At 36.2% G+C, this 26,668-nt stretch overlaps 1 protein-coding gene across 3 annotated transcripts in view; it reads left to right on the top strand.

Annotated features, from left to right (window-relative positions):
- The first annotated feature begins 6,406 nt into the window (after positions 1-6,406).
- The window catches only part of LOC117422886 (forkhead box protein K2-like), a 24,251-nt gene continuing 3,989 nt past the window's right edge, over positions 6,407-26,668 (top strand). For 2 of the 3 annotated variants that reach the window (XM_034038099.3, XM_034038098.3), the window contains exons 1-8: positions 6,407-6,968; positions 21,400-21,594; positions 22,221-22,365; positions 23,054-23,200; positions 24,648-24,841; positions 25,277-25,509; positions 25,784-26,077; positions 26,419-26,628. In XM_034038099.3, the coding sequence (XP_033893990.1) occupies positions 6,673-6,968; positions 21,400-21,594; positions 22,221-22,365; positions 23,054-23,200; positions 24,648-24,841; positions 25,277-25,509; positions 25,784-26,077; positions 26,419-26,628 (1,714 nt within the window). In that variant the 5' untranslated portion in view covers positions 6,407-6,672. The remainder of the gene's footprint in view (positions 6,969-21,399; positions 21,595-22,220; positions 22,366-23,053; positions 23,201-24,647; positions 24,842-25,276; positions 25,510-25,783; positions 26,078-26,418; positions 26,629-26,668) is intronic. The other variant, XM_034038100.3, reaches the window with a different exon arrangement.

The raw sequence follows: 26,668 nt of genomic DNA, 5'->3' as shown, positions 1-26,668 counted from the left end.
TGCTTTTTTAGTTACTTTCAAGCAGATATGTGCTTACCATAAATTACTAAGCATTGAATACAGTGTCCCGTGTCCCATGAGTGCCAGGACACTTTCTTCTCTGGTAAAACAATAGCACAAATAAAGTGGATGTCACGTGTAAATGGAGGTAAATGCTGGTAGTCTACTTTACTGTGAACACTATCCAGTGCATGAAAAGGAATGTTTTAAAAACACGTTCTACCCAGGTAAATAAAAATGAACTCTCAATGTTTGTTAAAAGCTTTGATTTAAGAGACAAGAACTTCATGAAAGATGTTGTGCTAGATTAATTATAGTTTGGCCCAGGGACCAGAGGGGGTCTAATTGAGACCCGGGGGCCTAAAATCATTCAAAATGTATGGCAGTGCCATGGCTGCACAGTATAATGGCTATGGCACTAACATAATTTTTATTTAATCCAGACCAGGCAAAGACAGGAATGCATTTTGTTTCATATAGATTGGTTAAATGGTTGATTTATTGATTAGTTTAAGACTGACTGAGGGTCAGTGTCCTGGCTCAAGAATCATGCATACTTGTAATAATTCCACAGAAAGAATCTCTGCTACTGTAGACAGTTTGAAAAAATGAAGGCAGGAATACACCCCAGTAAATAAATGCTTTGTTTTAAGCATGCTTTTAGCAGTTATTAGCACTACAAGAAATATTGCCAGTTCTTAATGTCAGTTCTGGTTCAACAATTGTTCTCATACATTATGGAAATCCATTAAATACATGCTAGTAACATGTGTGAGTAATGTGTTCCAGCTAATCCAATTCAGATGTAACCCCTTAACCTCCACAATTGTTACATTTTTCCCTAAAATATCTAAAGCTAGTCTATCACAGACCCCTTTATCTCTGATCTCCATGGGCCCAATATCGTAATGTTCAATCAGACATTTCTCCTGCCCTGAAACATACATATCAGAATCATTTCAAAGGTGCAAAATAATATTGGACTGAGCACAATGTTGAGGAAAATGACTTAAAATATGGTTTTAATCCTATTATAAGGAATATATCGGTTATATTATATAAGAAGAGCCTACCAGGAATTATTAGGCAACTGTATTTTATTTATTAAAAAAACACAAATGTGATATATAGTAGGAAAATTATAAATTAATATGGCATGAGTGGAGTCCACCTTTAATGATCATATGTGTCACATGTATTAATCCTATATAATATTCTTGTGTAATGTTTAGCTGATGCAGGACTTTTGTATCCAAAACGTCCTGAAGAAATTGTATTTATGTTTTTCTATTTTGCAAGGGTTCCTCAATTCTTGCCTTTTAAAGTTTCTTATTATATATATATATATATATTCATTTTGTTAGATACAGTCAAGTACAAAAACTTTGCTAAAATGTTTTTTTATGTTCCTATTTTTCCTAAAGACACTAGGTGGCGCTGTAGGACAATTAATCAAATAGAGATTATTGAACAATAAATTAGAATATGATGATATCATTAACCATTGTACCATCACACTGTTACAAAAGGTTTATCTCATATACCACATTCTTACTATTTGTTATTGATTTCTTAATAAACTTTTTTTATTTTTCCTGCTTAATTTTCTTTTTTTTTTATAAAACATTGTATTTTTTTTTGTTTAATTCATTACTTTGTTATATTTTACAAAAATAATAATTATAATACATGTTTACACTTTGTATTTGAGTGTATATGCAGTAACATAGCTGCCTTCTTACAGTAGTGTAAGAACTTATCTCATTGATTACATCATTTGTCCACTCCCTTATTCCTGTTCATATAAATTAAAACAATATGTATCTACCCCTGGGAGTTCGGAATATATTTGTGTATGGCTAATCTGTTGTGTGATCTTTGGTGTTTATATACTCCATTGCCTTTGACCAATATTTACAATATTACAGCCCTTAGTGTAAAATACTTGAAACATCTGGCCCTATTGGCATACATACAACAGTTAAAAATGAATTGGAAGTCATTGGAATGGTTTATCCAATCAGGAGAGTAGTAGAACACAAACCATCGATTTTTGTCTTCTGAATGGGAGCACCAATATTACTGTTGCTGCCTGCCTTGCGTCACAATGCACAGTGAATCCTGGTGAACTCGACATTGCTTTAATGAAAGAATTCTCCAGGTCAGGTGTGACCTCCTTGATATCAAGGTCCCCAATCATATGCAAATGTATTCAGTACAAAAATGCATGAGGCATCTGTGGAGGTGGTGCTTAAATACGGGCCATTTGCGAATGAAGTGAAGCTAAAGCACAATGAATAAGAATATGCATTGTTTTGGGTACTGATTAAAATGAAAAAATAGATGTAGGCAATATTATAGCTTGTTTGGATTATGATTGTTACAAAAAGCAAGGTAGTATTCTGTTGTTAAATGATCTGAACTTTACCAGGAATATTGTGAAAGACTGTGATATAGAGTTGATAGCAGGCTGATGTAAAATAATCCCCTTCCTTCTCTTGGGCACAACTGGCAGATATCATGAGTACAGCACAGCTTGCAATTATCATTCTGGATGTGTACCAGTCTGCCGTCAAACAGCTCTCCCCAATGCCCTGCTTTTTCTTTTTTACACTGTGAAATGGGAAGGAGGCTATGTGAAGAGCTTTTGGACAGTGTGACGCTTTAAAAAAATGGAGCATTCTGTCACCTGGACTGTAAGCACAGCTCAGATGGATTGACCTTCCTTACAGCTAGAGACCCAAAATAATGTTTATATTTCTGAATGTATGTACATTTGTCCTAGTTTAGGGTCCAGTTCATTTAACTAAAACAAATCATTATATGAAAATAAACAATGAAAATTTGCAGCAATTTGTATTTTGATTGGATGTGTTCCTCACCAATGCATTTTCTTTTCACCTAATTAAAAAGGGTATTGATTAAGGGCCTTATAGTAGGTCTTGCTTTGATCAGTCTATACCAGGCCTCATATGGGTTTTTAGAGCATTTTACAGCACCGGGGAATCGCCCTGGATTGAATCAACCACCCATCTGGGGTTATCATGGGATTATCCCTAAAAACAAAACTGTGGATGTAATCTAGGGTGCCCTAGTACTGTAAAATGCTCTAAACCCCAAGCAATTAACTCTTGACTTCCTACACGCGTACACAATTGTTACAATTAATTAAATGAGAGCTTAAATCTCTCCAATACAGAACCCAAACTGTACTGCAATCTCTATCCTTTTTTTTAGTTTACACAGAAAGCACAATTAAAATATGTTTTTACATACGCATACCAGACATTTACACATCTAGAGAAATTCAGATCCGAGTGTGATGAAACTTGGTTCGGACTTTCTTTAACACAAGGTATTGTGCGTATCAGTATCTGTGATTATGGAAGCATCTGTAAGTCACACATATGAATATGGTATGGATGTAACAAGTCCCGAGATTTGTTTCTTAATGATATTGATAGCTCTAACTTTACAACTGTGGCTGGGGATGTATTTTACTGTTACAGCATTATTGACTGATGTCATGTTTTTTAATGGTGGTGACATTAGTGAAATACTTTTGACAAACATTTAGACTACAAGTCTTTCTCGGTGTCTTCAAATAAATGTTTGTCAAATTTTACAATTATTTTAGTATTACTTTAAATGATGATAAAGTATGCTATGTACAAACAAATACACTGGAATCATATTAATTTGTTGTAATAATCAACAATTTCACACTAAAATAGTTTTTTTTTGTTTCTAATGAGTACAGTTTCCTATTCCTGTGTTTTCTATAGAAAGTCGGCCTTGTTGAAATGATTGTTGCAGTTTGTTTGTTTACATTCCTCAGAGGTAGTTTTAGCTGTAGAGCCCCCTTCTCCCCTCCCCCCCTCCCCCTTCCCACTGACCCCTGCTTGCCACTCACTCACTCTGTGATTCAAATAGGATTGTTTGTGATAGTATTTTTAGCAGTAGTGGGATAAAAAGAACTGAAATGGGGGAAGGGAGTCACCATGGTTTCTTTCTTTGCACTGTATATTGAGAACCTTTTACAGGATTGATGTATAAAACTGGTGTTTTCAACATGGACTTTCAGACTAATAATAAGTAATAGTTTTTAACCTATAGGGCCGTGTGGCAACAGGTAACCTTCTAATATTGGGAGCAAGTTTGGTTATTTTGGGTGGGATTGTGCCCTATATTTTTGTTTGTTATTTGTTTATTTTAAGGTGTTTTGAAAGGGCTTTTGTATAATTTCCTCTTTTTACCCAGTAGGAATATATTTTGAAGGATTTTAAACTAATACATGATAAAAGATTGTTCCTAAGTGCTGTAAATTACAACACGAGTGTTACAGGAAATAAAATGCACAGGGGAACATGTCACTGCCTTAAAAATGTATTTTAAAAAAGATTCTTCCTGAAGGCATGAGTGGGGGCTTTGTTTTATCTACTGATCGTGGTTTCATTTTGCGTACACAAGTAGATGGTGGAATGTTAACGTTAGAGTGCCTTTTGGAATATCCAAGTGGCCCGATATCACAAACTGCATAGCCTTTTTTTTAAGCCCTCAGCTAATACTTTTCCACCAACATTTAAGGATTATAATAACATTATTTCAGGCCATGTTTAAAATTCCATGAGGGAGAATGTTACCCTCAGTAATTCCCACACAAGAATAACACCAAGCCAGTATTCATGTCAAGCGTTATCCTTGGTGAGATGTACAGTACAACATTTGCACATAGGCTTCAATCCTCTTTGGGTGCCAATAACATTCATATATATATTTCCATTAGTAATTCCCCTGTATCTGTCTGTATCAGTCCACTGATGAATACTTTAGGAAATCTTTTAACCTTTAATTTTGTTTTGTGAAAGTTAAATTTTGCAATAATAATATCTATCTCTCTATCTATCTATCTATCTATCTATCTATCTATCTATATATATTATAACAGATCTTACAGTGCATTGCTCTTATTATTTTTGATTATTGTCATATATGTATGTAAAGTGCTTTGTGATCCCCGAAAGGCGCTATATAAAATCAATAAATTATTATTACATTATTATTATTATCTTATTATTGTATATTGTGTTTGCTTAGTACTGTAATTCCAAACAATATGCCAGCGTCATTATTATTATTATTATTATTATTATTATTATTATTATTATTATTATTATTATTATTATTATTATAGCTGCACAGTGACAAATATTAAGACACACATGCAAGGTATATAATGTAGTGTTTGCCACTTTCTCCTTTCAAAAAAAAAAAAAACATTTTTCGAGACACTGACACGTTCCATTGTATTTTGCTTCCCGTAACACTTTCGTTGTAATTTACAGCACTTAGGAACAATCATTTGTCATGTATTAGTTAAAAAGCTTTCAAAAGATACTCCTACTGGGTAAAAAGAGATTACAATTAAACGACAGTGCCACGTCCACGGACCAGTGCTCTGCTGTATTTGACACCTGTTTATCTCCTGTCGTTAGGTGCTGATTGATCTTATCTACTCCACCCCCCCAAAATCCTGTGTTTACAAACAGTTCTTGCATAGGTCACTGGCCAGTCGCCACTGATGATGTCACTGAAAAAGCACATGTTTGTTTGTAACTTCGATACCCTTGGAAGAAAAAACTCTCCAATACAGAACCCAACACATAAGGGTTCTCCCGCAATTCAGACATGCGTTTGTTTTTGCAAGCTCTTGTGTTTTAAATGTATTAAAGTGTTCGTATGCCAAACTCATCGTATTGTGACCTCCATAATAGACCGAGCCACTTGTGCATTATGGGTACCACGGTTTGTAAAACTGCAAGCTGCCGCAGACATTTGTGTCTCTCTCAACAGACGGAATGGATTTACAATGGGATTTGTCATTGTTCTGTATTTTTAGATTAGATGAATGAAGAAAGATATTTTACTTAAAAATAAAATAAATAAAAAAATAATTAAAAAATCATTTACATTACGCTTACAAGCAGGCTCGTCTTATATATGCAGTAGTCTGTTATCCACACTAGTTGTGGAATGAAAAAAAAAACTGGAAGTCTATTTCTGCCTTCTGAGTTAAGTAGTATAATGTATTGGCCTCAGAAAATAGGTGGTTTCCCAAAATGTGGACGCTCCATGAAATAATGTTTATTCAGCAAAATGTCTGCTGATATGGCGTGTATATCTATGAATAATCTAAGGAAGGTTTGCACCCTCTGTCTCGTAGTAGTAATACGATGAAAACGACTAGTGAAGTCCTCTCCACCATAACAAAAATACCATTTGTTGTTTTCCTATTCACCTTTCATTCGGCTGCGATCCTGCACTGCAACCTAACTGCACTCTTTTTCGACCGACCATATTTTTTTCCCATTGGTAGCTGCCGTGTGTTCCTATCTCGACTTTCGGTTGCCGTTGGCTGAACTGCCTTGCCAATCAATCTGCGCCCTCCCCCGCTGAGCCGGTTTGGTTGGCACGCTCTCCTTCCCTTTCTCTCTGTCTCGCGGCGGTGAGTTGGAGCCGCTGTCCCTGGTCTGGCACGTTCCCTGTTATATTTTTCTGTTTAAATTGGATTCCCCTCTTTTTTAAAATTTCAAATTTGAAAACCAATTCGGAACCCATATATAGGAGCTGTATTTTTTTTATTCATTTGTAAATTTACCTGTCTTCTGTAAGATGGCGGTGATGAGAGGGGTGTCCGTGCCGGCAGTTGCCCGACTCGAGGGCCGTGAGTTCGAATATCTTATGAAGAAACGCTCGGTGACCATCGGGCGGAATTCGTCGCAGGGCTCCGTGGACGTAAGCATGGGCCACTCGAGCTTCATCTCCCGCCGGCATTTAGAAATCTTCACAGCCGGGGAGGATGGGGCCGGCGGCGGCGACTTCTACCTGCGCTGCCTCGGCAAAAACGGGGTGTTCGTGGATGGGGTGTTTCAGAGACGGGGTGCTCCGCCACTGCAGCTTCCGAGAGTGTGAGTACCGTAGTCGCTGGTATTATTATTATTGTTTATATTGTTGTTTTTCATTGCACGTGTGAGTGGAATGAAGAAGCGTGAAATACAGACAATCCCAAATGCATATATATATATATATATATATATATATATATATATATATATATATATATATATATATAATATATTTAGCTCAAAGAGCCAGCTGCCCAATGTTTCGATATGTTGTACATATCTTTCTCAAGGGAGAAAATATATATATAGTGTGTGTGTATAACATGAGAAGGCTAACGCGTTACTTTCTATAAATATTGTGGTTTGTTTTACTTCTGGGTATCAAGTAAACGTTAATAAATCGGGTATCGATGGTGCAATTTCTCAAATATAAACGCTTCCACTACAAAAAATGATAATAAAGATTTAAATATAATGTATTCAGTTTCATTCCTTCATTAATTTGTGTCCAAAAGGTTGCCACTAATTTGTTAAACGGTATCAGTTACCTGATTAGTGTACCGCTCAGGTCAGTTAACTTCAACGTCAGTGTTTGAAATCACAACATGGCAAATGTCAAAGTGTAGTAGGCAGACATTTTTGTTATAGTAAACAATGCACATGTCTACTTTATTGATATATTCTATTGTGTACAGTGAATGATTATTATTCACATTGGAAATACGGATGCTACAACACTATCCATGGAATGGATTTCACATTGTTATGCTTGAGTTAGAAATGTTACTGTATACAGTTTTAGAGCACATCCCCTATGTTAGTCTTGTACTTTATTTTACTGTCTGGTTCTGTTTATGTATATTGTGCCGCCTTTTCAATGGACCCAGTGTTATTGAAGGGTCGTAATTCTGTTTACATCAACGTGTGTATCTATTTAAACAATTTTTGGGGGAGGGCATTCAAATATGTGGTTGCTTTTAAAGGGAGAATGAACTACAGGTTTCATTTAAAAGCTTTTTTTAAAAATCTGTTTTATTTATTTATTTATTTATTTATTTATTTATTTAAACTGTTTGAACCAGCTCTACATAAGGCTTTTATTTTTATTTATTTATTATTATAAATGAAAGACATTTAATCAGCCTCTTGCAAATATGGGGATTATGGAAGTTAGACACTAGAATTCAAATGCTTATGTGTGGGTCCGAGACCAGAAACATCTGGCTGTTAAATAAAGCAACTGGTCTGGAGTAAATATTCTAAATTGTAGCAAAGTTTATAAAGGCAAGAAATCAGTAATTTGTTGTTTTGCATCACTGTTTACAGTAGTGTGTAAAAAAATGGTTGCCCAGCCATGTGGACAAGTGCCTCAGGCAAACTTGGTTTCATTGTAAACAATGCAGTGCATCTTCAGTTAGAGTACAGTGAAAAGTCTTGAGTTCTCAACAGCAACAAACAATCCTTTAATGTGGTCTTCCAGTAACACCAGCTTTTAAATTTGTGCATAGTAACACCACACACACACACAAAGTATACTTCTCAAAAGAAGGTAATACTTTTGAAGACAATTTATAAAGCATTTATTTCAACATGCATGTGGTATTCTACTAGTAATATAAATATGTTGTCCAGTCAATTTATTGTATTTACATTTGGTATTTTTTACAAATTCTGAACAAAGTTGTTATACACTGCTTTATGTGATAGTGTTCTGTGATGATAGATGTCATTGATTTGTAAACAACCTCTAAGTATACTAAATCATAGGTATATGAATGTGTTCACATTTTCATTATTCTTGCTATTCTCTTTGAACTGTAAATATTTAAGGACATGGGAAGCAAATCCTGCTCAAGTATTCGATTCTGAATCATATTCATAAAGTGTGTTTATTTGTGGTAGTAAACTGATTATTGTTTCCTTTTCCTTGGGTTTAAATAGATAAATGCAGAATGAGTCACAAACTGTCAGGATCAGTTTTACAACAGCCTTAAAAATGGTTCCTGAGAGTAAATATTCTCTTATTTCTTAATTTGTTTAAACTAAGAATGTTTAAGAGAATGTCATTATTGAATAAGTCTTTCTCCTCCAGAAGGGGATAAGGGTTGCATGACTTTTCCTCAGACAAGCTCTAGACTGCAGTTCTGTTCATATTTTTTTAATTTTAACTGAATGACTCATTTCCTAAACAGTGACTTTTATACAAACTGCATGAATCAGTTTTGGCAATATTTAGCAGTCTGACTTAACAAATGTGCCAGTAATTGCAGAAGTCATGTTGGAAAGGGTTTTTGAACTTTGTTACATTTTCTGGGCTGCAATGCATCTTCAAGATTCAAGCAGTCAGTCTTGTTTGTTTGAAAGTATAGGAAGTGCTTGTTTGGGATTCTTGATGTCTGTGTATAGTAAGTTATGTGGCTTATGTGGTTCAGAGCCTTTTACTGCTGTCCGACGTTAATCACTGTTAAAGTTTACAAAGACTGACTGGTTTATACATAACTAGCGAATTCAAGGCTTGGCAAGGTCAGAAGTAAATTTTAAATTTGTGTTGACTGTTTGTTTTCCTAAATAAGATATATGCCAGATTTTGAAATTTGATAAGTTGGCAGTTATATTCTTGAAACAATATTATGTCTTGCATAAACCTGTGTTTCATTTTTATTTAAAAAAAATAAATAAATAAATAAATAAAATAAAGTTGGTGAATAGTGTCAGTTTGCCCAAACCACGGGAACTGTTAGCATTTTGGATGTCTGCACTCATGAACAATCGCTCAGAGATCATGTTAGAATTTCATCATATCTTTATTCTTTATTTGTTGATTATGGAGTTTTTAATGAAAAACGTATAAAGAATAGAAAATAAAGATGAAGAAATTCTTACATCATCTCTGAGTTTGTGTTCGTGAGCACGGATGTCCAACATGCTAACCATTTATTGATTACTATGAGGTCGACGCACCTGATTTATAGAACTTGAAGAGGTTTAAATTAAGCACAAGGGTATACACGGAAATAGCCAAACCACAGGAAGGCATATTGTTTAGACCAGTAGATCAATTGATGTTTGATATTTATTCACAGTTCTTGTTATTGTTGATCAAATAGATAAAATCTCTAACCACAATATGCAGGTATTGACGGTTTAACCTCTTCCTGACCAGCATAGGGAGGGATTTTATTTGTGACCAGAACGCAAATAAAGTGGTTACAACTGTCAAGTACAGTACATGACCTGGTTAGCAAGCCAAACATTCAGATGTGACGTATAAGTTATACCAGTGTTACTATTTGGCGTCCTACTTTTTCTAATTGTACCCAGTAAACTGGGTTTCATGCCATTCTCAAACAGCCTAGTACATTTTTTTTATTATTTTTTAAAAATATTTCCTGAGCTGGGCTAAATGGTTTCATGGAAATAAAACTCCAGTACTTTTTTGTAATTTATTTTTTATTTTTCAGATCTAAGTACATTCATATACTTTTTTTTTCACAGAGGCAATCATTTTTTAAAAAAGAAGTCTATTTTACATTTATACAGAAAGATAGACTTTCAGTTGAAATATATATTTTTTTTTTCTCTGCATTGGTTCTACAGTATTGTGTAACTTAACTTCCATATTAAAATGTCATCTGCTGTTGAACAAAATGCCTCTTTAAAGCCGACTAGCCTTAGTTAAGAGGGCTAGAAAATATTGTTAGATTACTGTGTTTACCAGAGTGGCAGGATAATATTAACAGTATAACATTCAATCGAAAGTACAGTGTACTGTTTGTTCTTGGTTGGTAACCTTCCATTAACAGTGAATTAACTGAAAAGAGCAGTAGGATGTCATGGCAACTTGCCTTTTATCTAGAGTGTCTTTAGTTGCTAAGAGTTTCCACATGGCTTAGGTGCATAATTCTAGAACTTAGGCTATTTGCTTTCTTGCGGCATGGTACTGTTTGGGGATGCGGTATATGAAGCATAAAATATTCCCCCCAAAAAGTGTGAAGTTGTTGCCTAAAGTAACTTGTTTGCTATAGGAACAAAAGTTAAAGCTTTGAACAAATCTTTCATTACATTACACTACATAGAAAAAGTCATTACTTTACACAAAGTATAGTTGCATTCAGGGTAGCAGAATGTCCAAAATCTTTGGGGAGAAAGAGCATTATTGTGGTTTGTAAAGAGGATATCATCACTGTTAAAACAAAAATTCCTTTATTTGTTTATTGGAAAAATGTAAAATTATTTTCTTTCTTTGTTTCATTAAATATTTTTACTAATTTAGGGAAACCTGCATTATTTTTATAATGTATTTATTTATTTTAAATATGTTAGCGTTAGTAATGTAATTTACCAAAAAAATGACTTGTAGAATACACACAGGCAGTCGAATTGGGTACTGTAGCGCACCAGACTGTTCTGGGAGGGAGTTTTATTAACCCTTTAAGGACTGTGATCGTGTAAATGCGATCATACTGAAGTGTCATTCTGGGCCTGTGATTGGGTAAACATGATAAACACACTTTATTTATTTTACTTACTGGGCCACCATACTTTGCATATCATTGAATAGGGGAGGGATTGAATTTCACTGCCAGAGTTTTTTTTCACTGAGACTGGCAGTTAATTTTTACAGCAGCACGCAGAAACAAATCATAACTGGAACTTGTTTTCAGTTAAGAAAAAAAGGAAAACACTGTAAATCTGATGTATTTGACTTGGTTATATTTATTCAGTCACATGTTTTAATATATATGTTTTTACAACATTTATAAATATCAAGAAATTAATATAAGCAGATAACTAAGTTGTTTTTTCTCAAGTTGCTTTAGATGAAAGTCATTACGACGGTACGTTTTAAACAACATCTATGAAAATAAGACAACTATTGGATACTACTCAAAAGTTTTATAAAAGCACATCATATCAAACATCTGCACAGCCGAAACACTGTAAATGAACAATTAAACATAAAGGGGTTTATTTTTTAATTTCCTACATATAAAGCACTACTTTAAAAAATGAAAAACTATGACGAAATAAACATTTCAAAAAGAAACTAGTGTGTGAACAGGTATATGTACATACAAAACTGTAAAAACGAAAATAGTTTTTAATTTAAAACAAATGTGTTTCTCTTGCGTGTGTGTCATTCGCAGCAAAGAATCCAGGTTGAGCTGCAGCAGCCTGCTGTGTTAAGGTGGTATACGTGAGTAAAATATTGGAACAACCTCTAGTCTCAAGACTGAAAGCAGGAGACAGGATACAGGGGCTAACAAAACTATTTTATTAATTAAACAGGTTCCGTGTTTGGGTCAGGACCACACCACAAACAATAAATCCTTCCTCCTGTCTCTATCGTAAAAACTTGCTCTCTTCACACACACACACACACACACACACAGTGAAGAGAGTGGACCACTACTCTCATCGGGTGCAGGCTCTAGATGACATGATCCGTTGTGGAAGACAGCAAAGGAAATAAGGTACAACTTAAGTGTGCAAGTACTGTCGAGTTACTATACATATATTGACACAAAAAAGTAACCGAAAACACTAATTTCACACAGTATATCAAAAACGAAAGCCCCGAAAAAAACGATTTACATAAAACTCGAAAATAGCTAAAACTAAGCACCGAAAAATACAAATGACCCAAAAAACAGAAGCCCTACTTATACTATAACTGTGTTCTTTATTTAAATGTGCTATTGAGGAGTGAAGTGTATTTCTTGATCAGCTTTTCGGACCCTGTGGAGACCAGTAGTGATAACAATAGCTTTTACTTTCTGGACTGAGTTGACCTTCTGATAACTTACTATGTGCTGTACTTTATTTATAAGAGTGTACACACCTCTGCTAGTTTTAGTACAGACAATGTGTTGATACTTAATCAGACCTTCTTTCTCTAAACATCCATAGTGTGCTGTTAGCCACATTCACATTAGAGAGTATGCTGGTCTAGTGAGTCGTGTCTTCCCTTCAGTTAGTTCTTATCCTTAAATTAGCTTTATCCCTCATTGACTAATATTAATATGTTACATTTTTGTAACTACTAGTCTCACAATTATCCATGCTTACCAGTGAGTTGTTACATGGTGTTTGTTGTAGGTCACGGCAACATACTTCATTATGTTACTGAAGCATAATGTGTTGTCTATATATCCTTGTAAGTAGCACTATTACTGTATATCTTGGAAATGTGGCTGCCTTGAACAACATCTTTAAGTTGCATCTTGTCTGCATTAATATTTCTATTTCTAACTAACTTATTATTTTTACTTTCATTTTCAACTTTCCCCTTTACATATCATAAACCACCCACAGGTTATGTTAATGCTAGATAGATGCCTATGGAATATGGTGTGCATTATAACACTCATAGGAGTGAAGTTACATCAGGCTTGTTTACTAAATGCAGTTCATCCAAGTAGTTGCTGTAATTAAATGATACACCCTTTTTTGGGAACTTTTGTGCTGACGCTTTCTCCTGCCTAAGAATTCTTAGAAAATTACAAAACTTGGAGGTGATTTATTGGAAACCTTTGTACCTTGTTTGTTGGGCCTAAATATATGTACACAGCTCCATTAATTCAGGATTCAGTGACTTACATGTTTTTTGTGTGTGTTTGCTTTTCATAGACATAAACCACTTGATTACACCAGTGCTAATCAGCACCATAAACTTTCTTGATTGTAGGGAGCAATGTGGTGAATGGCTTGGGTCTACATTTCCCACAGGTTTTTCACCTCCAGTGTTGCTGCAGTGGCTTGGTTTATATTGTGTCAATCCCTGCCAAAGTATACTTTCACTGCAAGCTATGCACGCGCCATAATCATTTTGTGGGAATTGTATTACAAAGAATCTAGTCTATAAAACACTTTAAAATGTAATTGTTTGTCATCATAATTTACTGTATGTTTCTTTGTGTTTTATTAGATGATAAAGAAACACCCTGCTGGCATCTCATGCGGTCGTACTTGAACTGTAAAACAAAAGCTAAGAAGCGGGAAATGCTCTATTTCTGTAGGAGATGTTTCTTTGTATTCTTAGGATCAGGAGCTTCAAATTCCAGTGGCATTACATGAGCAACTTTGATGAATCGCTGTCTGGTTTCTACCGGCAGATGTGACGGGCAGCTTTATAAGCTCCTTCCAATCGATTGCTGCATTCCAGTTCTTTTGTGTCCTTTTTTTTTTGTTTTTTGCTATGGTGAAAAGTGTTTTGGTTTCTGCAGTAACTAGTGCTTAGATTGCATTGCCATCAAATCTCTTGAGCACTAAATATGTTCGGATCCCTCAGATAATCCTTCACTCTTCAAAAATAGACAAAACATTTTAATAAGGAAGGGACCCCACAAGTGCAGCCTGTCCCAAATGTACTACCAAATTAGAATGACAGTAGTTTGTTCTGCGTTTTACCTCAAAAAATTAGCTTCCACAAAAGTGGCTGCTAAGACTTGTCTTAATGAAAATCTGATATTTTAAGGGCTGGAAGAATGGTTGCATACATGCATAAAAAGCCCACAAACTAGAATTTTATTTGCGTCTCATGCAACCAAGTTGGATGATTAGTGTATCAACATTTGATTACCAACACAAAGGCCAAATCTGAATTTCTATTTCAACTGACTGTTTTGCAGAAAACTTAACATCCATATTCAATAAACAATTTTACACAGAAACCGCAACCCAAGTTTATGCTTCATTTGGAACCCACACATTGAGGTGTCCTATCTTGATACAGTCAATATGCAGTGAAACCTGAATTAACCCTCTGTGGCATGGTGTATGTTTAAACCTACACATTAAAAACTATTGTTTTTAAAGGCTTAAATAGTAAGAGACAAGAGGATGTTGTAAAAAAAAAAAGAAAAAAAGAAAAAGTGTGAAAGTTTAGACTCCAAGCCAGCAGATGGTGCTGGGAACCTCAGGCTCTACTTGAAACAACTAAACAGCTTGACTTCCTGTTGTGGAATGGTGCCCATGGAAATCTGAAAGGTAAGCTTTATTGGAAAAAAAAAAAAAAATCCTACTTTGGCTGCTTGAGGTATTGATTGTATATATTATATTTTATGTAGCTACTAAATTTGAGGAGATATGCGTAAATATACAGATGTATTTCTAAACATACACTGTACACATGTCTTGAGGCTTACTATATCTAATATAAATGTGTAATCCATCTCCTCTTTGTAGGTAGCAAATAGGATGGCTGATATAAAACCCTCTGTTTTATGAATGTAAACATCAAACTGCCTGTATTCCTGCAGATAGCAGTGGTGAGGAAAATAGCTCTGAAACATATGTGCCTAGAGATAGTGAACAGTAAGGTGAGGTAGCAATGTGTTTGGGTTCAACCATTACACACAGTTTCATCTAACAATGTTGTTATTATTATTATTATTATTATTATTATTATTATTATTATTATTATTATTATTATTATGTCCCTTATAGGTATGCCTGGGTCAAGGAAGTACTGGAGCTCAAAATGCTACATGTAGCTGATGTTATGTCACTTCATCGGTGGGAGAACGTCAAGTGAAACCTCCACTTCCCTGACAATTCTAAAATATCAGAAGGCAATACTGACCATCTTATCAAACCGCAGGAAATGCTTGAACCACTCCATGGAAACTTGAACAAGATCCCGATGGAAGTGTGTCTTTCAATAGATGAGCAAATTGTTCCTTTTCAAGGGACAAAGTAGCCTAAAGCAATATAACCCTAAGAAGCTAAAGAAGTGGGGTTACAATCTTTTTCTTCTTACTGGGCCTAGTGGCATAGCCTATGATTTTGGAGTGATGCAGGACCAGCAGACATCTAGCCCATTTGCCCAGACATCCATGCCAGTGGAAATGTAGTGCTTCAGCTTGCCTAAATACCACCACATTGCAACTATCAGATTTACTTTGACAATTGGTTTTGCAGCCCTGAACTGGAAATAGAACTAGCAAAAATGGGCATCCAGACTTTGTGTACAGTCAGGCTGAATCGAATCCCAAACAATAGAATGCCAACGGATTTGCACCTAAAAAAAAGGACAGGGATCATTTGTAGAGAAGACTGCAACTGTATATGTTGATTTGAAACTTGTAAAATGGCAAGATAACAGGTTTGTTCACTTGCTGAGCACATTTGCGTGAGCATATCCAGAAAATCATGTCAAAAGATGACAAGAAAACTAAACAGCGAGTTGATGTAAAAGTGTCCATCTTTCGTGAAGATATACAACAAGTCCATGGACGGGGTGGACTTGTTGGATTCTTTTGTTGCACTGTATTGCACCAAACTTCGCTCCAAGAAATATTACTTATACATTTTTTTTTCACATGATGGATTTGTGTTGTGTGGTTGCCTGGCTATGGTATCACCATGCCAGTGATGACCGTGGTGTCGGCAGTTGTCTATATTTATTTGACTTCAAGACTGATGTAGCACAATCCTATGTTGGCTGGGCAAAGCCAAAAAGAGAGGAAGACCAAGTGGTAGCCAAGAAAATGAAGCAACCATTTAGAGGAGGAAATTCTCTGCAGTTCCTAATTTGGATTGCAGAAGAGACAAGTTTGGTCACTGGCCTGCCTATTAAAAAAACTCACAAAGGTGAAGTGTCAGAAAAGTGAAACATTTCTGTGCTTCGTCCCTAATCGGAATTGCTTTTTTGAATTTCATAACTGAGCTTCCAATAAGAGATGTAGACTAGCAGCGGTGGGGATGTTACTCCAGTTCTCAAGAGACTGGACTGAATGAGAGAATCTAATCTTCAAAGATTGTTTTAAAAACATTTAGTTTGCCCCAAAAAGGCATTACCTTGAATGAATTTTGTCTCCGTATTGACCACAACGTGATAAAAGGATGTTAAGAATATTGTTGCAGTTTTATTTGATCCACTTTAAAGACTTAAGTTAGACAGAGAAAGAACATCTATAAGTAACTTGTTTTAGAATGGCACTTTTTTTTTTTTACGTTTCTTTCAAGTAACATTTTAGCAACTGATATTTCTGATTGCAGCTCTAATGGTCAATGTATGTTTAAAAATACATGTTCATTTTTTGATAAGAAAAAAATATACAAAATCTGTGGCCAGATTCATGTTTCTGGGATCTAAATCAATAAACAATATTTTAAAATATTTTCTGTTGTATTTATTATGGTGTGTACCCAGGGGTGTGGAATTCATAACGCCAGATGCCCGTGAAAACAAGATTTGCCATTATACTTTGCCCGTTAGACAAGTTTGTTCTGTTGCTAGAAAAACACTGTGGGTATATTTCTGGAGAGCCAGGTAAGTTTCTGAAAACTGAATTGTGGAAGTCTAGCACCTACACACAAACATTTTAAAAGTGTTTACATCCCACCCCTATCATTTCTGATTGGCTAGCTGTGGAAAAACCTGATCTACTATTGGTTACAAAGAAACCCAGAAATGTATGCCAAGAGAGCCTCTGGCAAGGCACAGACTAACACATTTATTTTGTAAATTTTAGCAAATAAGTGATGCTGCTTTCTTAATACATGAACCTGACATTTAAATGCAACAGTCTGGTAAAGTTCCAAAAAAAACAAACAGGGCTTCCGAGTGGCGCATCCAATAAAGGCGCTCCATGAGTGCAGGATGAGCCCTATAGCCTGGAGATCGCAGGTTCGAATCCAGGCCATGTCGTTGCTGACCGTGACCGGGGGTTCCTAGGGGGCGGCGCTCAATTGGCCAAGTGCCGCCCGGGTAGGGAGGGCTTAGGTCGGCAAAGCAATCCACGGTTCACCGCACACCAGCGATCTCTGGTTGATAGGGCGCCTGCGGGTGTGCTAGATTTTAGTGTTGCTAACCTAGTTTGCCATTTGACATACCAGATTTAAACGCTATATTAAAAAATAACTTTTTTTTTTTTTACTAGATTTGAACAGAAGAGATGTTTATAATGATAGAAATGAAATGCTTATATATGAAATTATCTATGCAGTACTTTATTTTAAAATAAGACTGTAAATCTCATGACAATGTGTATGCATTAATTCATTTCATGTATTTATTTTTCAGTGGGAGTAGTGCAGGGAAAGAATGTTGCCCTTCAAAAACAAAAAAAAAAAGCCATCGGGATATGAAACCAGGATCACCCTGCTGCCACATTCCAGTTAGCCGTCATGGGACAAGATGTTAGATGAGGAAAAATAGCTGTGGGAAAAAAAAGTATATCATAGAAGTAAACAAAATGTTGTCTTTGCAGAATTTGGTGGAGCCTACTGTAAATACTGCATGCATTTTGGTAGAAAAACAGCAAAAAAAAAATCAGAGAAACTTGACAGGTTATACCAAGTCCTTTTAAAAATGTGGGGTTCAGCAGTTACAAAACAAACCACGTCGGAATTCCACAAAGCAGCTGTAATAGTTGGGAATGATTTTGTATCTGTGATGCAACCAACTAAAACACCTGTACATCAGGAATTGAATTCAGCTTATAGAGAGAGTGAAAAAAAAACAAAAACAGGCAGAAGCTATTTTTATATTTGAATAACTCCCAAGTATTGCTTATTTTAGTTGTACTTTTAGTATGTCACTTTAATTTACTCCAAACTGCACTGAAAGGAACATTTCCTTAAAGTAAGTTATACATTTGTTGATGTGGGGTCACAGGGAACCTTTTGTGTATTTTGAAGAATTTAGTGAACCAGTCATGCTACAAGGCTAGATCTGCCCCTGTTAATCACTAATTGATTGATTGTGTTCACTGTTAAATAATACCAAAATCCTACAAGTTATATTCTACTTTTTTTGTGCGACAGGGAGGGGACAGGTAGATTTTTCTAGCATTTTGTCCCTTGGGACAATAAGTTTTTTTTTTCAAACATTGCACACCCCTGGTACCATAGATTGTTAACTGGTCACCAGAGTACAGTTTTGGCATTCACATTTATTGAAGAACGATCTGGGGGTTTGGTTTTACAAGACACATCTCTAATAACACGACAAGTCAAACATTCACAAAATCAGAAGTTGATTCGTCCATGAGAAACAAATTAAATTCTGGAAAAAAAAGAAACAAAAAAATACTTGAAATTTGATAAATTTATTTGTGTTATTATTAATACCTTGTAATGTATCCAGTGTTAGTGAATTATCTACGGCAAGAGGTGTTGTTTAATAGGCCTGGAGAAGAGCACTGGGTGGCCATCACACAACACATACTTTCACTGCTAGGAATGTGACGCTGCCGAATGCTTCCCATTTTTCTAGTAAAGTGATTTTTGTGGTTTCAAGCAATGTCATTCAAGCATGTACAAATGAAATGAGGCCACCTGTAACCATATTTCAGCCTGCTCACTGCAGCCTTTATTTTTTTTTGTGAATAAATGCACTTGTGGCAGCAGGTGTAAATAAAACCTAGGTTGTGTGGATATGAGATGTATGTGATAAAAGGATCCTAGGATTGTAGATTGTGTCACTGACACCACCTCCTAGCTTGTGTCATATGTCGTGTAAATATTGCAGATGGTCCTACCCAAAAAATCTCTGGCAGGTATCCGGGGGGGGGGGGGGGGGAAAGCAAGCAAGCAACTTTGACATATAAAGAGCAAGCTGTTTGATCACCACAGCTCAGTTACAAAGGGGGATTGGCTACATTTTTTTTATTGCAATGTCAATGTAATGGACTCAGTTTCGCTTTACATACATACAGACGTGCTCAAATTTGTTGGTACCCCTCCACAAAAAACAAAGAATGCACAATTTTCTCTGAAATAACTTGAAACTGACAAAAGTAATTGGCATCCACCATTGGTTATTCCATATTTAATAGAAATCAGACTTTGCTTTTGATTTTTTATTCAACATAATATTGTAAATAATAAAACAATTGAAAATGGCATGGACAAAAATGATGGGACCGCTAACCTAATATTTTGTTGCACAACCTTTAGAGGCAATCACTGCAATCAAACGTTTTCTGTAGCTCTCAATGAGACTTCTGCACCTGTTAACAGGTAGTTTGGCCCACTCTTCCTGAGCAAACTGCTCCAGCTGTCTCAGGTTTGATGGGTGCCTTCTCCACACTGCAAGTTTCAGCTCTTTCCATAGATGTTTGATAGGATTCAGATCAGGACTCATAGAAGGCCACTTGAGAATAGTCCAATGTTTTGTTCTTATCCATTCTTGGGTGCTTTTAGCTGTGTGTTTTGGGTCATTATCCTGTTGGAGGACCCATGACCTGCGACTGAGACAGAGCTTTCTGACACTGGGCAGTACGTTTCGCTCCAGAATGCCTTGATAGTCTTGAGATTTCATTGTGCCCTGCACAGATTCAAGGCACCCTGTGCCAGGCGCAGCAAAGCATCCCCAAAACATAACCGAGCCTCCTCCATGTTTCACTGTAGGTATGGTGTTCTTTTCTTTGAAAGCTTCATTTTTTCGTCTGTGAACATAGAGCTGATGTGACTTGCCGAAAAGCTCCAGTTTTGACTCATCTGTCCAATGGACATTCTCCCAGAAGGATTGTGGCTTGTCAATATGCATTTTAGCAAATTCCAGTCTGGCTTTATGTTTTTCTTTCAAAAGTGGAGTCCTCCTGGGTCTTCCATGGAGCCCACTTTCGCTCAAAAAGCGACAGATGGTGCGATCAGAAACTGACAGACCTTCACCTTGGAGTTCAGCTTGTATCTCTTTGGCAGTTATCCTTGGTTCTTTTTCTACCATTCGCACTATCCTTCTGTTCAATCTGGGGTCGATTTTCCTCTTGCGGCCGCGCCCAGGGAGGTTGGCTACAGTTCCATGGACCTTAAACTTCTTAATAATATTTGCAACTGTTGTCACAGGAACATCAAGCTGCTTGGAGATGGTCTTGTAGCCTTTACCTTTACCATGCTTGTCTATTATTTTCTTTCTGATCTCCTCAGACAACTCTCTCCTTTGCTTTCTCTGGTCCATGTTCAGTGTGGTGCACACAATGATACCAAACAGCACAGTGACTACTTCTCTCCATTTAAATAGGCTGAATGACTGATTACAAGATTGGAGACATGTGTGATACTAATTAAAGAAACTAATTAGTTTGAAATATCACTATAATCCAATTATTTATTATCTTTTCTAAGGGGTACCAACAAATGTGTCCAGGCCATTTTAGAATATCTTTGTATCAGCTCCTTTGCTTTATTCTATGACATACCAAAGGCATGCAAGTATACATGATAAAATAGCTTTTAATTTCATCACTTTTCAGGAGGAATGAAGCATTATTTCAATGAGCTGTAAGGGTACCAACAAATTTGAGCACGTCTGTATATACACATGGCTATATTTAACATGTTATTAATTAATTGGTTAACCTGTTTGGTTTTTAGGAAAAACTGGAAACTGGATGTTTTTAAAACAAGATCACATTTAGGTTGTATTTCCAGCTGTTTGAGTTTAAATGTGCAAAAGTTTTCAAAAAGCACAATCTATTTTCTGTCAGTGGGAAAATAAGAATAACTGAATCTTTCTTTCTTTCTTTCTTTCTTTCTTTTTTAGGTGTACCTTCAGGTTTCCAAGTACAAATATCAAGATCACATTTACAGCCCTATCAAGCGACAAGAAGGAAAAACGGGAAGCGCCAGAGTCACCAATAAAGCCAGTGCAGCCCCAGATCTCGCCCTTAACAATAAACATTCCAGACAACATAGCACATCTAATGAGTCCGCTGCCTTCCCCTACAGGAACCATCAGGTATGCTTGTGTTACTCGGCACAGGGTGACAGTCACTGAATTGTATTGTTCATATCTGCTGCTTAAGACTGCTGTGCATTCATACAATCTAGCTTTTTGAAAATGTTTAAAATGTTAGTTTTTTTAAAAGAAACAAATGTGTTTTCATAGACAGAGCTCTACAAAACACTAAACATATTTGCCATTTATTTTACCCAGTATGATTTTCAGCTATGGGATACCCAGTGGTTTGGAGTTCCTTTTGTAGTTATCCAATGCTGATGTCCTATGTCGTCCTGACGTTCCACAGATAATGTTATCAATATGGAACAAGTCTTGCAGGATGAAATAAGTAGTGCAAGACACAATGTGTAGTTTTTCATGAGATTAAAAGTGAAAGTGCCTGTAAGATCTCCAGATCCAGGAAACTATTTTCATCTCCTCAATGCTTCACCTACTCAAGCACATTTTTTTTTTTGTCTATCCAAGAATACTGATTTCCGACTGATCTTTATTGTGTTTAATTCCAAACAGGAATACAATGTTTAAAATCTCAATTGAAAAAACGTTTTGCAAATGAGTACTGGTTACACCATGTTTGTGGTTTAACAAAACAAAACCCACAACTTTAATTGTGTTTTCTGCAGTGCTGCAAACTCCTGCCCATCGAGTCCGCGAGGAGCCGGGTCATCAGGGTACAGAATGGGTCGTGTTATTCCATCCGACCTACAGCTAATGGACAACTCGCAGTCAGAAAATGACAAGGAGGCATCTGGGGGAGATAGCCCAAAGGTACTGCACCGCAGTTTAAAATGTGATCATAGCTTGTTTGCAGTCTTACAAGAACCATACTTATCATTATATGTGTTGAACTTTAACACAATGTGTCTGCTTACTTTCTTGGCCTATCTAGATGAACAACTTTCTGAATGAAATGATTTCCTGATTGATGATGAAAAGAAGCAAAATGTCTAACCTTGCCATTCCATTAAAATCATAATGCACCCCCAGACCCAAGAGAACAAGCTGCCAAATTTAGATCTCATGCCTTGAGTAGCAGTGTTTCAACACTAGAACACTTACCAAAGAAAGACAAAGCTAAAATCTGAAAGTTTAACCCTTTAATGCCTATATGATGCACTGTTTTGCCACCCTCTATCACATTGTGTTCATAATCCATCCTCAAAAGGCAACATTTTCATATGCAGTAGTACATTGTGTTGCTGTCCAGGTGTACAATTTGTTTTTGCAAGCAAGGAATGGCTAATTTAAAAATAATAATAAAATAATCTCTACTTAAAGAACCATACTTAAGTAAAACTATTAATGGTTGATTCCAGTACCTGAAGTTTATTACATTAAACTGGTGAGTTGGCTGCTATGGGAAGAAAGCATTGAATGTTTCCTTGAGGTTATGTGTAATAAACAGCGGTGGAAGCTACTATTGCATGATACAATCTTATTCCTTTTTTGTTTGCAGGATGATTCAAAGCCACCATACTCTTATGCACAACTAATAGTACAAGCTATTACAATGGCACAGGATAAGCAGCTTACACTAAATGGAATTTACACACACATCACCAAAAATTATCCATACTACAGGACAGCAGACAAAGGCTGGCAGGTAACTGTAATCTATAATATAATACCTTGTATTAACTGTATTGTGCTCCACAATTTCTTGAACAGAGAAATTAAATCATTATATTAAAGCATAGTATTTTACAAGTTGCATCATTTTATTTATTGATCAATAAATATATCTATCTATCTATCTCTATCTCTATATATCTATATCTCTATATATCTATATATATATATATATATATATATATACTGTGTGTGTAATATACAGTACTGTGCAAAAGTTTTAGGCAGTTGTGAAAAAATGCTGTAAAGTAAGAATGCTTTCAAAAATAGACATGTTAATAGTTTATATTTATCAATTAACAAAATGCAAAGCGAGTGAACAGAAGAAAAATCTACATCAAATCAATATTTGGTGTGACCACCCTTTGCCTTCAAAACAGCATCAATTCTTCTAGGTACACTTGCACAGTTTTTGAAGGAACTCGGCATGTAGGTTGGCCCGAACATCTTGGAGAACTAACCACAGTTCTTCTGTGGATTTAGGCAGCCTCAGTTGCTTCTCTCTCTTCATGTAATCCCAGACAGACTCGATGATGTTGAGATCAGGGCTCTGTGGGTGCCATACCATCACTTCCAGGACTCCTTGTTCTTCTTTACGCTGAAGATAGTTCTTAATGACTTTCGCTGTATGTTAAGCATGATGTGTCTTTCATCTGCTTCAGTAAGTTTCCTTGGCCGACCACTGCGTCTACGGTCCTCAACATTGCCCGTTTCTTTGTGCTTCTTCAAAAGAGCTTGGACAGCACATCTGGAAACCCCTGTCTGCCTTGAAATTTCTGCCTGGGAGAGACCTTGCTGATGCAGTATAACTACCTTGTGTCTTGTTGCTGTGCTCAGTCTTGCCATGGTGTATGACTTTTGACAGTAAACTGTTTTCAGCAACCTCACCTTGTTAGCTGAGTTTGGCTGTTCTTCACCCAGTTTTATTCCTCCTACACAGCTGTTTCTGTTTCAGTTAATGATTGTGTTTCAACCTACATATTGAATTGATGATCATTAGCACCTGTTTGGTATAATTGTTTAATCATACACCTGACTATATGCCTACAAAATCCCTGACTTTGTGCAAGTGTACCTAGAAGAATTGATGCTGTTTTGAAGGCAAAGGGTGGTCACACCAAATATGGATTTGATTTAGATTTTTCTTCTGTTCACTCACTTTGCATTTAGTTAATTGATAAATATAATCTATTAACATGTCTATTTTTGAAAGCATTCTTACTTAACAGCATTTTTTCACACCTGCCTAAAACTTTTGCACAGTACTATATATATATATATAATAATGTGATATACTTAGGTGAAATTAATAAGTCCTTGATAGTGTGCATAACATTTATTAACCCGTTTTGCCTTTTAAATATACATTGTACTTTCTTTAAGGTTTCACTAACAATTAATATTCATATTTTGTCTTTTAGAATTCGATTCGTCACAATCTTTCACTGAATCGTTACTTTATTAAAGTACCCCGCTCGCAAGAAGAACCAGGAAAAGGTTCATTTTGGAGGATAGATCCTGCTTCAGAGAGCAAACTGATAGAGCAGGCCTTTAGGAAACGAAGGCCAAGGGGAGTACCCTGTTTTCGAACTCCTTTAGGACCTCTCTCATCTAGGTAATCAAGTGTTTTTTTTTTTTTTAAGGCATTCCCTATTAACAGCTTTCAGAGTGACTACACAAATTTGATTTCTGGAGTTTCAAAACTAAGTCAGCATTAAAAACTGATATTATGACTTAAACAGTTGTCATAATTTGCTGCAACTGGTGTTGTTGTGAATGCTGGCATAGAGGGAAGCACAAGACATGTGCATTTATGTAAATGTTGGGTTTAGTGCTCTTAGTGTCACCCTGCAGCCGTTAGGTTATACTGCTGCTAAGACAATTTAATAATGCAAGGCAATAGGCTGTAGCTGCAGTGTTTTTCTTTTGCGGGCAGGGGGTGTGTAAATCCCCCTATTTTTAAAGACCTCTGAGGAGCCTGGACTTGGTCTGTACATCAGGTTTCACTTTACTACTTTTGTTTTCTAACATATCTCCCGCTCTCTTGCAGAAGTGCCCCAGCCTCTCCAAATCACTCTGGAGTGTTATCTGCACACTCTAGTGGTGTGCAGACCCCAGAGAGCCTCTCTCGAGAAGGTTCCCCTGTCCCAATGGAACCGGAGCCCGCTGCTGTAGTGCAGCCTAAATTAGCAGTAATACAGGAAGCACGATTTGCCCAGAGTGCACCTGGTAAGAGTCAAGTCACTCACAACAGAAATATTACATTACCCTTAGGAATAACAGGTAACCATTATTTTTTTTGTAAATGTTAAATCTACAGTAGGAAACGCACAGTGCTGTTACATTGACAGCTATTACTAAGTGTATGCTGAAAAAAGACTTGTGGCTGAAAATGTTACAGCTTTTCATAGAATTGTAGTTTCTTTATTTTTAACTATAGTTGTTTATCTTGTGTGTTTTATAAGCTAAGCGTGAAACAAAATGATAAAACCTAAATGTTCACTTTCTCCTATTATCTTTTATTTTTGTATTTTTTTTTTTTTTTTTTTATATGCAGGTTCCCCTTTAAATAGCCAGCCAGTCTTAATAACAGTCCAACGACAATTGCCACAGACCATTAAACCTGTCACATACACTGTTGCCACCCCAGTGACAACATCAACATCCCAGCAACCAGTTATGCAAACAGTTCACCTTGTCCACCAGTTACCAGCTGTGTCGGTTACTAGTGTTGCCGGATTAGCACCAGCAAACACATACACGGTGGCAGGCCAGACAATGGTCGCTCAGGCAGCACTGTTTAAGCCTAAAGTGGAACCGCAAGAAAATGGAGCGCACAAAGAAGTAAAAGGCAAGTGTGTGTGTGGTTTTTTTTGTTTTTTTTTTTAAATCTATGAATTTCAGTAGAAGGCATGGATAATTTTGCTTCTGAGGAAAATGTTAAGCACATTTAGGAAGTAATTACAAATTTATATGTATAAACACACATGGGTTTATTGCCTATTTCATTTTTTTTTTTTTTTTTTTATATCTCTATCCCTTTATAGAAGTATTTTGTATGATTAGTTTGGTTACAAAAAAAAAGAAATAGCAGGAGACTTGATTTTAAAATGAGTTAATTGAAATAATGTGTTTTTTTCTGGATATGAAAGAAAATTGCAGTATACTTATTTTCTGTGTTTGGTTTTCCAGTGAAAGTAGAACCTGTTCCTGCCATTGCCCACGCTACTATAGGAGTTCCAAGTCGTATCATTCAGACCTCTCAGGCATCACCTTTACAGACAGTTACAATTGTGCAACAAGCCCCTCTTGGACAGCACCAGCTACCAATCAAAGCAATCACACAGAACGGAACCCATGTAGTCCCTATCACCACAGCCATACAGGGACATGTCAACACAGGTAAGAAGGTTTGTTTAATGTCAAATTGATCGTGGTTAGG

Source organism: Acipenser ruthenus, chromosome 17 (assembly GCF_902713425.1).
Source record: "Acipenser ruthenus chromosome 17, fAciRut3.2 maternal haplotype, whole genome shotgun sequence".
In the NCBI taxonomy this organism is placed as follows: domain Eukaryota; kingdom Metazoa; phylum Chordata; class Actinopteri; order Acipenseriformes; family Acipenseridae; genus Acipenser; species Acipenser ruthenus.
The sequence above is the reverse complement of the archived record's forward strand: the minus strand, read 5'-3'. Positions and strand labels throughout refer to the sequence as shown.